At 39.7% G+C, this 18,150-nt stretch overlaps 1 protein-coding gene across 6 annotated transcripts in view; it reads right to left on the bottom strand.

Annotated features, from left to right (window-relative positions):
* Positions 1-18,150, bottom strand: part of Mast4 (microtubule associated serine/threonine kinase family member 4) — a 602,193-nt gene that overhangs the window by 354,076 nt on the left and 229,967 nt on the right. The window contains exon 1 of one of the 6 annotated variants that reach the window (XM_070031271.1): positions 2,859-2,924. The exons of the other annotated variants lie outside the window; for them this stretch is intronic. Within the exon in view, the coding sequence (XP_069887372.1) occupies positions 2,859-2,897 (39 nt within the window). The 5' untranslated portion in view covers positions 2,898-2,924. Of the gene's footprint in view, positions 1-2,858; positions 2,925-18,150 lie in introns of those variants that run through there. 6 annotated transcript variants of the gene reach the window in all.

Raw genomic sequence — 18,150 nt, 5'->3', positions numbered from 1 at the left:
TACTGCCGGATTTTATATAAACCACATAGCATTTATTGTAAAATTAGATTTTAGAAAATTAGAATATTGTGTGCTTTAGATTTTTGACAGTAGGCTTTAAGTTAAAGAGCTGCTTCATTCCACACATTGCACATTTATTCGCTGTATGGACTCATTATTATATAAAATCCTATATATTTGACTGTCATAATGATCCTTATAAATAATGCTTACTAGATTTCCTGGTAATTGTTCTAACTTAGACAAAAATCAAACAACATAGAACAAGAAGATGACTTCATTTCATTAGCAATGATACAGAAGGTCACAAAAATAGGAACCATCCTTTGTTTTTTCGATGATATAATATTTACTGAGAATCTACTGCAAACTCAGTTATACCCATCTCCTTATTTAATAAACCCAAAAGTCATACATGAGAGAGTGTGTTTTCAAGAAGAGTAAACAGACACAGAGAGACATGCAGCTGAACCAGAATTAACTAGCTACCCAGGGTCAGAGTCAGGATCACACACTTGGGGGTCACAAGCTTTCCTGCTTCAGAGAAACCTCACAGGTATGTTCAAATAATTCTCACTGCTCCATTTGCAAATTAACTGTGTTCTTAATTTCACTAGGTGGCGTCACTCTTATGTCTATGGTGACATCTGTTGTAACACAAATGAGCACCTTCGTTACTTTGTAGTTTCCTTACACTGGAATTTCTTTAAATAGCTACTCTTTACATGTGATGTCATTTTTCTTTAAAGTGTTTGGTACAATGGGTATAAAAGCAAAATAGGCTTTGTTTAAGCCAGAACACAGCTGAGATTATGAAGTGGTAGAACTTTTAGGGACTTGTATATTTTCATTTCTCACAACCTGAGGACTTTTCTTCCTGATTCATAATAGAAAAATTATTGGCAGGTATATAAGAACACATTAGTATAGCAAAGATCTAACACTCTAATATGTTAACAAGTTATATTTTTTACTATCATTTAGACAGACAATAGCCCTATTATTTGCAAGAACCTAATAAAAAACCCCTTTCTTTCTAAAATTAAAGGTCCATAAACTCCACCACCCTCCAAAGGACACAGCTTCCAAATATCTCTTATGAAGTTGTGAGAAGGTACAGATTATAGAAATAAAAATCTATAAAAAGGAATTTTTCTCAACAATGCAATTAAAAACTATCCAAAAATGAGTTAAAGGAAAGGGAGAAGTCTTACTTGAATTACTATCAACTTATTAATACTACAAATGGTTAGGAGTTTAATAGAGTTTGTCATGTTTTTAACAAAGAGCATTTCCATATTTAAGCAGTGACTCCAGAGTGGACAGGAATGCACACAAACAGCTGGGCATTACCAGAACTTTATAGAGATGACCAAAACAAAGGAAAGGAAATAAGGCAGTGACTAACCAAACTGTATATTCAAAAACAATGACCACAGGAGAGTTGAGTAGGAGGTACGATGTTTACTTAGAAACAATAGATGGCATTTAACTCCAACCCCTTGAACTCCTCTTTTGTTCACCTACAAATCATCCTTTAGTTGATATTGTGATATTAGAGCATAAATACTATTAGTTCTATTAGGCACAAAGTCCAGCTATGACTCATGACACATTTCTAAATGTCTCATATATTCTGCATTCTTAAACATGAATGTTTTCTTAATTTCAAAAATAATGAATCAGAGTTCAATGAAAACTAATGCTTAGATTCTTTTCCCAAGGAAAATACCACTTTTTTACACAGGAAAAAAAAATCATCAGGAGTTAAACATACTCGTTTTAAACATACTTATGTTTTGGCTTCCTTAAACTTACCAACTGCCAAGCAGATGTTTGTGTTTTTATTTCAAATTTTCCAATTTGCCAAGTTTTTTTGCTTGGAATACATTTGTACACTAATGTCAAAGTAATTTAATTAAAGAAACTTGGGCACCAGAAAGAAAAAGAAAGAAAGAAAGAAAGAAAGAAAGAAAGAAAGAAAGAAAGAAAGAAAGAAAGAAAGAAAGAAAGAAGGGGGAGGCTGAGGGAGGGAGGGAGAGAGGAAGGGAGGAAGGAAAGAAGGAAGGAAGGAAGGAAGGAAGGAAGGAAGGGAGGGAGGGAGGGAGGGAGGGAGGGAGGGAGGGAGAGAGGGAGGGAGTGAAGGAAGTGAAGAAAAAGAAAGAAAGAAAGAAAGAAAGAAAGAAAGAAAGAAAGAAAGAAAGAAAGAAAGAAAGAAAGAAAGAAAGGAGGGAGGGAGGGAGGGAAGGAAAGGAAGGAAGAAAGAGAAGAAAAAGAAAGAAAGGAAGGAAGGCAGGGAAGCTACCTCTCTCTCCTTACCTCCACCTAATACAGCTCAGAGAACTTTGATTGAGTTGCCAGCCAAAACTTTCATTTCACAGACAGTGGAGACTCCCAACAGCAGCAAACAACTGCCAGGCAATGGCACAGAGGCCACCCGGGCAGAAGGATGTGACCCCAGTGTAAAAAATTAAATCCTGTGTCCCCAGGACTGGACATAGTTTTTATTCCCCACAGACTTTCGGGACACTTGTCCGAATGCCACAGCCGCTCATCAGCTGTCACCGTAGCCAAGATTTCACTATTCTTAGCCAGCCAGCAGGAGAAGAAGAAAAAAAGCCACAACCAAAGTGTCAAACTAAAAGTCCTAGCTATTGTCTCTGACAAAAGATCCTCCCTCATCGAACCCTAATGTGTCTGTCATACCTGTGACCAGAGACTGAGGACCTCACTGCCAAGTAGGTCCTAAGAACTGTGCACAAATCCCTGCCCAGTAAAGGAATGACAAGAGAACTTTGAAATCCTCAATGGCTGGCCACTGATAATGCCACACGTCAAGAATGGAAAGGATCGCCTACCTGGAGCCCTCTCCGTCTTAGAATGCTGGACTCATCCATCTCCCCCTCTGCTTTCTCTGAGCCTCTCTCCACAGTCTAGCATGCTGTACTATCTCGACTTGGGTAAGCTAATTCAGAGCCCCGGAGCTGTTAAACACTTACATCACGCTCGAGCTGATTGGAGCCCGGAGTCAGCTGGTCCTGCTTAGTTATTCACTCCGGTAACTTCGGAGATCAGGGATGCTTGCAGTTTGAAGCTAGACAGCAAAGCAGCAAGTGCGCTCAGCACCTAATGCATGGATCCAGGCAGGCGGAGAAGGAGGAGGCTCTCGCTAGGAGATGGGAAATCAAGAGATGCCTGCTTTGTTGTCTCCAAAATGCTAGCTGTGGCATTCCAGGCAGCCAGCCGGCCAATGGCTTGTGGCAGAGACTTTGGCTCAAGCCACTTCCGAAGCAACTCCAAGGTCAAAGTAGTGAAGTCAATCAGGGCTGACAGACACCTGAGTACAAGGGGGAGAAACGATGGCACAGCTGGCCACCCCAGAGCACCACTGGGGGCTCCTGCTTATCTTTTCTGAAGCATCAAAGACAACAAAATGTAGCAAAACACACAGGCTGCCTACAAACCTGACAACACCCAGAGCTCAGGATCAGAGGAGTTGGGGGGCTCCGGACTGGGGGGGGGAGGGGAAAAGTGGCTCTTCAGCCAGATACAAGCAGCACCTTGACACATACACACCCAGCACGAAGGCTTCTTCATTTACATAAATACCTTGCCAGTCCACTCCCAGTCCAAAACCAGAAATCACTTACATTTGAATTCCTCTCCTAACAGTAACTTAGTTCTGTGGCCAACTGACCAAAATGTTAAAAATAAATAAATAAAAGGGGGAGTATTCTAAAAGAGGAGTTATCATTCATAGGAAAATTAACCTATTTATAATCTATATCCAGCTTAAAAAAAAAAAGATTGTGCAATCTTTTGCATCATGTGCAATTTCACAGTTTGTTTCAGCTTATTTACTCCGCTCATCCTCATCTTATTTCAATTCAAAGCAACCAGGAGATGAATATTAAGTTTTCATTACTGGCAAGGCACAGTAGCAACAATATACCATAGGACCAATTTATCATAAATTATTCCCCCCCCCCCCCGTATCTGTTCTAAGATATTTAAATTGAGAGAATTGTTTGGTCCTGAGAGACAGATACAAAAACTGTCTGCAGTTTGTCTGAAAAGTCCCTCCTCTTTCACTCTCTATACAAGAGGCAAATTCGTTTCTTGAAAGGTAGGTATTCAGGAAGACTAGTATAATTCTTTTAAAGCAGAAATTCTGATATTTTATCTAATCAAGATATTTAGGTTTTTTATGATGAGAGGGTGTAGAAATATGTCCAGTGGATCTTTACCCATTCATCTGCTAGTCAATTATCATCCCCTCCCCCTCCCTCTCCCTCTCCCTTTCCCTCTCTCTCTCTCTCCCTCTCTCTCTCTCTCTGTTGTGAACACATTGTTAGACTTGCTATCAATTGAATAGATTATGTCATTAAAAATAGCTCAGCGATTTATGAGTCTAACCACTGAGGAAATTGATTGTATTTTATGTTCCTGGACAGTCTTTGCATACATCTCTAGACATACAAAGGGCGTCTTGTCAAAAGCTGCCACCCCAGGCGGCAGCAGCGGTGGGGAAGGGTGTCAGAGTTATCTCCACTGAGGCGTGTCTCTTTAATACTACTTAAGGCAGAAAGCTCCAGAGAGTGTTTAGCTCAAAATTATCTGTGGAGTAGTAATGCCATCTCTAAAAGAAAGAATGAATGAACAATTACACAGAACTAGTCATCACTCAAATCCCTGCACCAACACAATTCTACTACAAGCCATATATCTTATCTAGCTTTGTACCACTTAAGCCAAAGCTCCATTTTTTTGTTTAAATGGAAGAACCACAAGAAGGAAGAAGGGGAGGAGAGAATAAGAGAGGGAGGAGGAAAGAAAAAGGGAAGGAAAGAGGGGAGGGAAGGGGAGGGGAGGAGAAAGGAATAAAAGGCCAAAGCAGAGATGGACTGAGACTTTCATTCTGTCAGGGATCTGCACAGCTGGTGGGAAACAGCTCCCATCCTTCCTAGGCCTAACTGCATTTTGATCTTTTCCTGCAAAGCAAAGAGCTTACTCTTCAATGAGAACTAAGGGAATGACAAGAGTTGCCCCTTCTGCCTCAAGTCACCCACTGAGAGAGAATCACAAAAAGTTGCCTGAATTTGAAGAGCCCTCTTAGACAAAGCATTGGCACAGGTCAGTATATATCCACCAAGTTCAGAACCATTACTGCTGTCCATAAAGGCAAAAGAAAAAAGAAGAAGAAACAACCTTGACCTAAAAAGCTCCATTTTTGAAAAGCAAAAGTTAATCGTGGTTTTCTTATTTATTTATTTCCCCCCCGCTCTGGGGACTACCACATTCATTGTGTTGCCCCTTCTAGAAAAAGCAGGGTCTGGTAGAGGGCACCCAGTTCCCACTGGAGAAAGAAGGGAAAACACTTTTCTCCTTGAAATAAAGATCAACAGGGAGAAAGAAAAGTAAAAGGGCAGAAAGCCCAGGAGTATCTTTTCTGTGACCAATGTCATAAACCAGTTTGAATTGCTATCAGAAGACATTTCCAGGACATACTGTCAGAAAGTCAAGCCGATATGCATCTCAAATCAGCGGACTCTGCATCTGCAGGCACCTTGAAGCTAGAATTGCCTGGTGAGTGGGAGTGACAAAAAGAAACCTGGCAGAGGATGAAGCAAGTATGTTTCTTAACAAAGAAATATTTTGAGATAAAATCTGGGTTAGTATTCCACCACTAACTAAGTCTAACATAAAGATTATAAACTATCACACTCTCAAATCTAGTATGAAAAAAATATATATCGATTACCTGTCAAAATGTATCACTTTGAGAAGTGATACACATACATTTTAAAGAAATAAAACCAGCCTGAGGCAAAAACATTTGGGACAAAAAAAATGAAAGGCTGCTGAAAAATAACATCAAGTAATAATGGCTTAGCAGAGGAAATAGTAAAAGGGAAATTGCTACATTTACCCTTTGCTATGTATTTTCTCATCAAGATGAGCCATGTGTTAAAATGCAATAAAAACTCCAAATGAGGACACTCCTCACAGGTAATAATTGGGATCTAGACTAATTTCCATTAATAAACTCATTCTTTTTTTCCTACGATTTTATACCTTCATAGAATATGCTCACCATATTGAAAGTCAATTCACAAAGTACTAACCTTAATGTGTATGGCTTTTACATGTGTATTCAAATAATCAAATCTGGTAGGCTTTGCCATTAATTGTAATCTAAAGCCAGGGGCTCGGTAGTATTTGATTATTAAAAACTTGAATAGAAACATCACATAACCCTGTATTATACACATAAGTAACTTCATGAAACAAACCAAATCCATGGTCAAAGTTAGCTTTTGTCTGTTTTCCTTTTGCTTTGCTTTGTTTTTGTCCAAGTCTTGGCCTTAAACTCTGGGCCTACTCACTATCCTTAAGCTTTTTTTTTTTTTTTTTTTTTTTTTGCCAGTCATGGTGCCTGAACTCTGGGCCTGGGCACTGTCCCTCAGCTCTTCAGCTCAAGGCTAGTGCTCTACCACTTGAGCCACAGCACCGCTTCCAGCTTTTTCTGCTTATGTGGTGCTGAGGAATCGAACCCAGGGCCTCATGCATGCAAGGCAAGCACTCTACCACTAAGCCACCTTCCCAGCCCCCTATCCTTAAGCTTTTATCTCAAAGCTGGTGTTCTACCACTTGAGCCATAGCTCTACTTCTGGCTCCCCCCCCCTTTTTAATTAACAACACAAGGATGTTTTATGATTCCAGAACTAATCTTCACTGCCCTGTCCCCTGTCTGGCCTAACCTACCTCTTCCAGTAGCACTCAGTCTTTGCTTCTGAGTATCTCTATCAAGGAGCAAGGGAGCTAAAGCTTGAGAACAGACAAGTATCCTCGTGGAGAGGAGGGTTTCTCCTCTACCTGATACCTGAGCCAGGACCAGGAGTGAGGGCCTCTCTGCTGCCCTGGCCCTCCAGCTTACAGTCTCAACTCACAGTATACTAGCAGGGTGATTTCCAGAAGATTCAGCACCATGATGGGGTGGGATTCCATCAATATATTCATGTGTAAGCATGGCATTGAATGCTGTTTTGTGATAAGGACAAATAACCACAAAATGCTCTGGTCACCATGACCTGTCAGTGACCTGAAGGGTTCATAGGTTTGGAGTTCTTCATTCCCAAGGTAAGTCAAAGTGGATAAATCCTTCCATTCAATCACTGATACTTTTCTTACTCATAGCAACCAGTAGCAATGAATGCACTGTAAAGGTTAAGGAAAGGAACAGACAGAGGAGAAACAGATCACTCAGGGGAATGAACACAGCATCTATTACTGTGGTTACATCATATTCCTGTGTCAATGTGAATACCAAAGAACACTTTAAATGGTAGTGACTAGAACTGTTATGGGGTAAGCTTGTTAAATATATATGTGATTACACTTGAATTGCTTCTTTTTCTTCTTTTTAGGTGGGAGAGGGCAGTACTGGGGTTTGAACTAAAGCCTTATGCTTGCTAGGCAAATGCTGTGCCACTTAAGCCACTATTCATTTCTGCTTTAGTTATTTTTCAGATAGGGTCTCATACATTTTACCCACGGCTGACCTCAGATTATGATCCTAATAGTCTCTGCACCCAGAGTAGCTAGGATTACAGGCATGTACCACTTTGTGAACCTCCTTTTTAATGTTTGTACTTAATGCCCACCATGTTTCACTTCTACATATTGATAATAATGGCTGGTATTTACTGATCATACACTATCCAAATACTTTGAGCCCTCTCAAACCTACAAATTAGGCAACATTTTTATCCTATTTTATCGAGGAGGAAATTGACTTTCAAAGAAGGCAAGTGACTTCCTTAGATTCCACAGCTCAGACAAGCTGGACTTGGCCCCTCAACTCTGACACAGCCAGCCAGTGTCTGTATTCCTAAACACTCAGCCCTTCTGCCTTTCAGGGTTTCAAAAGAAGGACAAATGCTTTCAAAGTGAAACAGAAACATGAAAGGCTGGTGATTCTTTAGCTCCTAAGGAAAAACTGCCACACCATAAAGCTGACAGAGGTTCTAAAAGAGAAAAGGAGCAAAGTTCTCAGCTATGCTAAGAGGAGCTCATAGGAGCTCATAAGGGCTCCCATAAGCAGAAGCAGAGACAACTTAGAGTGTGAGATCTCAGCCTCCATCCAGAGTTGGAACAACTCCTGAGTCTCCTGGCATGCTTCTGAGTTACAGTTTCAAACACAGCCCATACGTATATCCGGTCATGTGAAGGGTGCCCTTTCAAGCTACCAGGCCAGGCATGACAACACATCCTTGTTATCCTGTGGGGGTGTTGGCAGCTCTCCGTTTTCCAGACTGAAACCTTTTCAGGAATTTACCACACAAGGTAATTCCTTTTGGGCAAAATGACTAAAGGCCAGGCTGTTTACCATGTTCTGAATAGTGCTGGGAACCACAAAGGGGAAAATCCCAGCCCTGACTTCTCCCTTCATTTTCTGGAAGCTACAACTCCCCAGCCTACTTACAAGTACCCTGCCTAGCCAGCCAGCTCCTGCTCAGGCTCTGCCAGCCAGCCTGGGACAAGTCCCTTCCCTCCCCTTCCCTCTATTCCCCTCTCCTTTCCTTTCGCCACTAGGTAATGCAAAATAAGGAAAGCGGCACCACTGCCTTCCAGGTGAGAGGAGCTTCTCCCTCACTCTAAGGCCTGGTCCTCCCCATGGCCCACAGCCATGTCTCCCAATTCCTCTTCCTCTTCCAGGCCAATGCCATCTCCCTAATCCACTTCCACTGGCATTTCAATCACTTTCCTGGCTTCTAGACTTCTTGGTCCTGCCCAGAAACATGCTTAGGGATAAAGGAACGGCCCAGATGTCCCATCAGCCACTTGTCACTTCTCTCCCTGGTGGGAGAGCAGAGCTGGGGAACCACTGAGGAGCTGAGGCTTATGTGCCTAGAACACACTCACATTGCAACTCTAGATGAGAGAAGGTTAAGTAAGCACTTGGCTAAGGCTGACAGTAACATTTATTACTACCTAATATTAACATTATAACAGTTCAGTATTATTGCCTAACGATATGACTATGGACTGTGCAGGAATATTTACTATTTTTGAAGCGAATACACAACTGAACTAGTATTAATTATCAGTATCATTGATGCTTAAAAGTAAAAATGATACCTGGAAATGGGTTTCTGGCTATTGTACCAGGAGATTGTCTACTTAGAAACAAACATTTAAACTACAAAAGATCTTTCCTCTATTTAAGAATAGCAATTTGAAATGTTAGAGGTCTAATCTCTAAAGTGAATAAAGAAATAGGAGCAAGCCAGGCACCAGGGATTCACATCTGTAATCCTAGCTACTCAGGAGCCTGAGATGTGAGGAACATGGTTGAAAACCAGCACAGACAGGAAGGTCTATGAAATCCTTACCTTCAGTTAGCCAGGAAAAAGCTGGAGGTGAAGCTGTAGCTGAAGAGGTAGAGTACCAGCCTTGAGCAAAAAAAGCTAAGGGAAAACGCCTAAGCCCTGAGTTCAAGTCCCAGTACTGGCACAAAAAAAAAAGAAGAGAGAAAAGAAGAGAAGAGAAAAGAAAAGAAAGGAAGGAAGGAGGAGACAGAGAGAAAGAAAAAAGAGAGAGAGGGAGAAAAGAAAGAGGAAAGAAGGAAAGAAAGAACAAGGAAAGTGAAGGAAAGAAAGAGAAAGAGAAAGAAAAGGAAGAAAGGAAGGAAGGAAGGGAGAAGAAAGGAAGGAAAGGAAGGAAGAGAAAGGAAGAAAGAAGGAAAGAAAGAAAGAAAGAAAGAAAGGAAGAAAGAAGGAAAGAAAGAAAGAAAGAAAGAAAGAAAGAAAGAAAGAAAGAAAGAAAGAAAGAAAGAAAGAGAAAGACAGAAAGAAAAATCTTCTATCCATTGTACGATCTTCTGCTAAAAGACTATTTGGAAGTGGCCAGGAAGGAGGCAGAAACAGGGCAGGCTGCCTTCCAGGGAGAGACATCATTCTTCCCACTCAGAAGGCATGCAAGGACCTAACACCTTCCCACTGACAGAACAACGAAATCTGAATTTATCCAGAGTAGCATTTTCCAAAATATGTTTCATTTACAGAAATTGCAGGTGGGGTCAGTAGCAAGCATATGTCTATGAAATATGCTGCAGCCTACGCTTCCTGTGTTCAGATCCACTTCCCATCCCACTGCAAGCAGAAGACTTCCTTCCCGCAGCCAGTGGGTGACTTCTCCTATGTAACATGCATGATTTGGCTTAAGGCTTTTCACAAGCAAGCTATATTGCCTTGACGTCTGTATCACTTTTTCTTATCTAATTATTTCTGGCATATTAGCCATCAAATCACTACTGACAGTATGACAGGAATCATGGTATTGAAAAAATTACATCCTAGGAGGAAATAATAAAATATAAATCACATACATAATTTTCTTTTGAACATTTTAACAATGACACCCTCATATACATATGAAATATAGCAGACTATCCTCATAAATGCCCTAACATCAATCACAGCAGGAAAAATATTCTCTACTTTGCGAACACACGAATTCAACAAAATATAGCACTTCTAATAAAACTAGATAATACAACTTCATTTTTTTCATATGAGAGCATTTATGAAGATCTGACAATTGGAAATAGCACCAATATTTTTTTTCAATTATGTCCTTACATTTCTAAATGATACACAGCTAACACTGGGACCAAGAGCTAATAATATTTAGGAAAACTCTGTATTTCACATTAATGAATAAAGATGGAAATGGATGAGTGAAGTGAAGCCATTGCTAAATGCCTATCAATTGCAGAAGCTTTAAAGAAATCCAAATGTTGATATGTGTGTGTATAATACTGAAATCAACTATTTTATGAGCTTCTAAAATAAAAATATTCCTAAAATTATTGCCAAAGGGATAAGACAGACAGACAGACAGATAGATAAAAAAGATAAAGGACAATAACATTTTTAAACTATTGAACTAAATTCTTATATTCGTATGACAATGCTAAATCAGAGATTACTAAAGTACTTACATTATATACATATGCTAAACTTTTTAATTTTAAGAGAGATAAGATACATTCTAGGCTACAGGTTCTGTTAACTAGCTAAACTCCTTGAAAAACATAAGCACAAAGTGAAAAGAACTATATTTTTATTGTGAAAATACTGTACAGAGGGGTTACAGTTACATGAGGAAGGTCTGAATATATTTCTTATCAAGCATTGTTGCCTCCTCCATCCCTTCCTTCCCACCTGTACAACTACACCCCCCTTCTTCCCCTCCCTCCTAACTTGTAAAGTTTGTTTTTCAACATAGTGTCTTATATATCTCATTGTTACAATGGGTCAACCTGTATCCCTATTTAAACATTTTGCTTTTTCCCTTCCCCTCCCCAAATTATACCAACATCAAATACAGTGAAAACAGGGGTTATACCATGGGGGAGGAACATACAAAGAAACAAAAAAAAAATCACATGGTACATTATAAATAGGTTAGAAACAATAGCAAGAAAGAAAAAACCACTTGTGTCCCTATCTTGGGGTTTATTTCACTTACGTTCATCTTATCTGGTCATATGTACATAGCTTTTGACCTTTTCTACTTGTCCCAGACATATACTAGTTATTGCAAATAAGGGAAACCATGGACCTATATTTCTTTGGGCCTGGCTTACTTTTTATAGGAAGAAAAATCCCAAGCTTATAACTTCAAAATATACTATCCAATGGACCACCAGCAAAGATACTAAATAAAATTAGGATGGGATTCCCTGCACAAATTAATCAAGCTTTTCACTTTGCATCCACGTTTTTATATAGACATGTATTGCCACAGATCTGTACGGCCTTGTGCAAGCCAACTGTCTGAACCCCTGGTTAAGATCCTATCTTCAGCCTTAGTCCATCTGGAAACATCAGATACAATTAATTCTGAAATTCTGCCTGGGAGCCGCATTCTGATCCTGTTTGCATTATGCATATACAATCACATACTCTGGTAACTCTTACACAAATAATGAATAACCAGAGTTACAAGAGGTACATACACATACACACAGGCACACCCACAAAGGATTAAAAAATAATAATTAGCTTTTTATTCAGGCAAGAACACAGAAGTTTAGAAATCACTCTGAAGCTTGTTAGTCAACCCTCCCATATTTGCTTTGACTTTCCATCAACCCACATTCACATGCCCTCACTTCAGACATAGGACTACACCTGTCAACTTACGGCTGAGAGAAAAGTAAATTCTTCTTAGACTCTATCATATAGCCCAGAAAGCAATGTGTGTCCCACTTCTCTGGGATATTAACTCTGTCTTATAGCATCACCTAAATGTACTCTTCTGAGAAACACAAAATGGGCTCCAGATTCTCCCTCATTAATCCTCATCAGCTTCTAGTGAAGGAGAAAGGGGAGAGGCTGCTTCAATTTACCAATAAGAAAGTGAGACAAAGAGGTTAAAAGAAGCACCAAAGGTCATGAAAACAGTAAAAAGGTAGTAAGAAGACAGCAGCCATGCTCCCAAAATACACCATCATAGCCAGCTCCACTTCCATCCACTAAGACTCTAACAGCAACACAAGGGCAACGGCTGTCCTGCCACACTCTCAGGTAAACCCACAAACAAATAAAATTCCCATACATATGCATGGAGAGGATGAAGCAAACATCAAATACAGAACAGACCAAGGATAGACACCTAGGAATAGGTCGCATTAAGCACCACCTGAACACACACTATTTTTGTCTAGCTGAGCAAGAAGACATAAAAAACACCTGCTCAATTTACAAGTACACATAGAACACTTAAGTCTGTTCTGGTTTTCATTGTTCATGGTCAACCTTCTTTTTATACTATATATATTAAAAAAATACTTATCAGTCAGGTGCTGGTGGCTCACGCCTGTAATCCTAGCGACTCAGAAGGCTGAGATCTGAGGATTAGGATTCAAAGGCAGCCCAGACAAGAAAATCTGTGGGGCTGGGAAGGTGGCTCAGTGGTAGAGTGCTTGCCTTACATGAAGAAGGCCCTGGGTTTGACTCCTCAGTACCACATAAGCAGAAAAAGCTGGAAGTAGCACTGTGGCTCAAGTGATAGAGTATGAGCCTTGAGCTGAAGAGCTGAGGGACAGCACTCAGGCCCTGAATTCAGGCCCCAGGACCAACCAAAAAATAAAATAAAATAAGAAAGAAAGAAAGGAAATCTGTAAGATTCTTATCTCTAATTACACACCAAACAATCTAGAAGTGGAGCTGTGGCTCAAGTTGTAGTGCCACCCTTGAATTCAGCAGAAAATTTCAGAGACAGTGTCCAGGCCCTGGGTTCAAGCCCTAGACACACACACACACACACACACACACACACACACACACACACACACACACACACACACACACACACACACACACACACACACACACACACACACACACACACACACACACACACACACACACACACACACACAGGTGCGCCCTACTCATGCATCAGTATTCAAAAAACACTACTAGCTGGGTGTAGGGAGTTCAAACCTGGAATCCTAGCTACTCAGTAGGCTGAAATTTGAGGATCAAGGTTCAAACCCAGTCCAAGCAGAAAAGACAGTGACTACCTAAAAACCAGGCTGTGGCTTAAGTGGTAGAGTGGTAGCCCTGACTGAAAACAGGTCCTGAGTTCACCACCCAATATGGATACACATTAAAAAAACAAACAAACAACTAAGATTTGAAGGTCATGTTATACATTTAGTCAACAGGTCTTTCTCAAGACTCCAATGAACATTATCTGTCCTTTTTTCGCATTTTTCCATCTCTTAGCTAGAGAAAAGTAAACAATTGTCTAATTTTCTTAGAAACATTTAAAAATCATTAAAGTAATATATATACGTATATTAGAACATGGGACATGTACAACGATGCCACAAAATCATTTTTCATTTCAATGAGAGATGAATTATTATTATCCTTCTTCTTCTTCTTCTTCTTCTTCTTTTTTTTTTTTTTTTTGTCAGTTGTGGGGCTTGAATTCTGGGCCTGGGCGCTGTCCCTCAGCTCTTCAGCTCAAGGTAAGCACTCTACCACAGTGCCACTCCCAGTTTTCTGGTGGTTAATTAGAGATAAGAGTTTCACAGACTTTCTTGCTCAGGCTGTCTTTGAACTGAGATTGTCAAATCTCAGTCTCCTGAGTAGCTAGGATTACAGGTGGGAGCCATCGGCACCCAGCTTATCCTTATTTCTTAATACACCAATATTATATGCCCTTTTACACATACTGGGCCTGGAAATTCCTATCAAAATTGTTTTGAAAATAGAGCAGAAGAATTATTTTCTTAGCCAACATCAATTTATAAAGGTCTTCCAAATGTTTAAAAAATATTTTGATCCTTCCAGTAACTGATTTAACTCATTTAGATTTTTTTTTTGCTAATCTATTGAACAATTCAATAAGAGTTCTAGCATGTTATCTTTAAAAATCAAGGAAATTTATCTCAAGTTTTACACACTGATACAAAGTCACTACGTTCCGTTTGAAATCCCCAGCTCATTCATTTATATTCATTAATCTTAATGATATCATTAATGCACAATGTGTTTCACAGAAACTAATTGTATTTTGCCAGAATCAAACATTAACAATTATGCTACCCATTATCACCTAATAAAATAAAATAAAATTTGAAAGTCTCAGGCATGCCAGTGAATATTTTGATATGGTAACTGATTTGCATTTTTAATGCTATAATAAATCGACCAGATTATCATCAATTAGATAAATTAATATTCTCTAAGTAAAGTGATGGGAATTACTGCTAGAAATCAACCAGTTTCCTCCCTCTTCCTTGAGCTTTATTGAATTGAAGCTTAGCCCTCTTTGGTCCCCTTATCTAAAGCTAGCTTTTGTGATTCAAGCTAATACCACTCAACAGAACAGATTCCTCTTTAATTTCATATACTTATCATTGCTTTAAGAAAAGGCAGGAGATTAGGGAATCTGTGTTCTTCCAGTAAAGTGGAAATATCTACCTGAGCAATGAAAATTCCTGAGTCAAAAAAGGCAAAAATCCATTGGTTTAAATCATAGTATGATTTTTTTTTTATTCCTTTCAGTCAAAATCAAACTTCTAAGCATCTACTATGAGTCAAGCATTATGACATGCGTGAGACCAGGAAGATGAATAAGCTTCAGCTTCACAGTCTTAGGACGCAAGAATCAAACAACAGACTAGACACTGGTGCTGTGGAAGTGGGCAGAGAGTAAGGGAGTAAGGGAACGTTTAGAGTAGTAGGTAAACTGGGTCCACAAGAGTGGTTCTCACATTAGACTCACTGGAGGTTCCTTCATGAATTCTGAAACTAGGATGATCATACCTAGGCCAACTGAATCACAATGTTAGGAGTGGACCCAGGAAACAGGAGTGGCTGAAGCTCCCCAGGGGAGTCCAGTGCATGGAAGCACTAAGGAAGTAGGAATTCTCAGTGGGGCAGGTGGGATGGGGCTCAGGCGGCCAAGAGAAGCATGTGGAAGAGTACAGCTGTAACCCACCACAGAACGCTGGGTCTGTCTGTTAAAATTGGTAAATCTCTCCAACCACAAACCCATTCTTCCCTTTCTCCTCTTCCCAAATTGGCAGTGTTATTTCCTTTTACATATTGCACTTTTACCCATTTAAATATCTAAAGACATGATAGGCCCTTTTACAACTATCCTTCTATTATTTCCCATATATAAGTGACAAAATTTGAGTAAAAGGGAGAGGGACAGAGAACTGGCTGAAGAGAAGCAGAAGGGAAAGGAAGCATGAACTCCCATGGCCATAAAGGAATGTGATTAAAATCTCTTCTAGCCAAAGACTGTATTTCATGGAAGAAAGGGCACTCTCTTCCTCTGTGACTGAAGGTCATTGAACTGGATCAGTCCTGTCTCTCTTGGTCTCACTAAACACACCACATGGCTCAATTTTTAAAAGAAAACAAGATCCTTCATCTTTTCCTTCTTGAGGTTTCTCCAATGCCACCCAAATTCTGGTGATCATTTCATAATACACCTGACAACCCTGACACGCTGTCACAGCTCTCCTCTGAGACAGCAGGTAGGGACCTCAATGGGAAGCTGGTAATTGTATTCTTTACCTGTCCTCCAAAGAAAACTGGATATAGAGGGATATGTGTATTCTGACTCTTTTATACATGCAGCACACAACTAATAGATCAAATCTGATTCCACTGTGTAACACAATATACAGAGATTCCTTACCCCAAGATATTAGGAAAAACGAATCTCTGTAGGGGAAAAAATAGAATGCAATACTAATAGTTGACTAGAAAGGAAGATTTAAAAAAATCTTTATGTGCTTTCTGAAATACATGTGTTAAGAAATGTTACTGTGTTACTAGGATACTTGCAATAAGAAATTAAAATACTGCTTCTTTCACATCTAAAGCAGATTCGCTGACTATTTTTAATGTAAAAAAAATAACTAATACACACTCAGCATGGCCTTATTCTTTTAACTGTGGTGTTTAATTTCAAATTCAATGAGTTATTGACAACTTGTTCCAGCAACACGAAGTCTATTCCTCCAAAAAGAAGTTATGCCTAATGGTTCTATTAATTATTTTTAAATTACTGGAAGGAATTTTTCCAGCTCACGTACCATTTTCTGAACATAACTCAAAATATATGAGCCTAGGAGGCCAAAACTTGTCCCATACATTATTACCCTAAAACTCAAAATGGTTTCAAGATTAATAACCTTCTTTTAGTTAAAGCAGTGATCTGAAGGCAACTATTGCTGAAAAAATAATCTATATACAATGTCATAAAAGATTTTAATTCCAGACTGTCTATTAAAGTTCTTCCTGATAGTTTTCTTATGAAATAAATTAGTTTAATAGACTCTGGTTGTTTTTCCCCAGCTGACTTTTGTGAGTCACCTTGACTTAGTGAAACACCTTGCACAGTGATCACATCTTGCTCTCACATGGGTTATGGATACATTGTTTAAAAAAAAAAAATTAACATTTTCACTTCTATTCACTGAAAAGGAGAGTCACCCATGAGCCACCTAGTGGCGAAAGTACCACTTGCATCAGTATACTTCACTTTCCCAGCTTCTAAATTCAAATCTTGAATAGTAAATTAGTAGAGATGAATATCAGTGAAAATACTCTGAGAGAATCTGATGAGTCTGTCCCATCTAAGACTAGCTGAAGGGTCCTATTCCAAAGGATTCTGATAGGAGACTGGCCTCCTTCATATACCAATAAGAGGACAAAGCTGCTTAAGGCCAGGATGGAAAGGTCATCAGCCCTAAGACACAGGATTCAATTCTTAACCTCCCCTTCCTCCCTCTCCGCCCCCCCCCCCGCCCCGTCATGGCAGTGATGCTTAAAACAACTATGAATAGGTATTATAACTTCATAACTAGTTACCAGGCCAAGGAACTTGATAAAACTATGAAAAATATCTTAGGAATCATCCTTCTCAGAGACTCTAAGAAAAAGGAATGAGATAGGGAAAGAAGATGGGGAAGCATCACGATGAATCTGGGAAAATTGACCCTGGAGAGCCCTCTTCCAAACCCACTGGCCTGGGGCTACTAGGCAGACAGGACTGTTCACTTTCTCCCTCCTCACTTTCCATGGTGATGGACAAAGAGGACAAATGAAGGCCATGTCTGACTGTCTCATGTTCACCATGCCCTTCCAACAACACACTCAACTCTAGGAGCAATGCAAGTGTGGTATCCAGTGCTTATTTCATTTGTCCCTCAAATTATCAGCTTTGCACCTAAGTCGCCGTCACTCCACAACTATGGATTACTTACCACTGACTCTAGTTTCCTCTCTCAAGCTGTCAGAAAGGAAATTTTTTCTCAGTAGATGAAACTATCTACTCAATGCTATTCAACTAGCAAGGGGTTTTCTTCTTTTTCTCTTCTCTTTCTTCTCTTCTTTCTTCCTTCTTTTCTTTTTTCTTTCTTTTTTTTTTGGTAGTACTGGGGTGCATCCCAGGTCCTTACGTACACAAGGCAAAAATTCTACTAGTAAATGACATCCTCCTCCCCCATGAGCAGTTTTATAAACCTGACATTTGGGTGCCAATCTTTTGTTTCTGCTACTTAGATAATTTATGAGCCGAAATTCCCCGGTGCTGCTCAAGGCT

Source organism: Dipodomys merriami, unplaced genomic scaffold (assembly GCF_024711535.1).
Source record: "Dipodomys merriami isolate MVZ:Mamm:240054 unplaced genomic scaffold, mDipMer1.0.p SCAF_20, whole genome shotgun sequence".
Taxonomy (NCBI): domain Eukaryota; kingdom Metazoa; phylum Chordata; class Mammalia; order Rodentia; family Heteromyidae; genus Dipodomys; species Dipodomys merriami.
The sequence above is the reverse complement of the archived record's forward strand: the minus strand, read 5'-3'. Positions and strand labels throughout refer to the sequence as shown.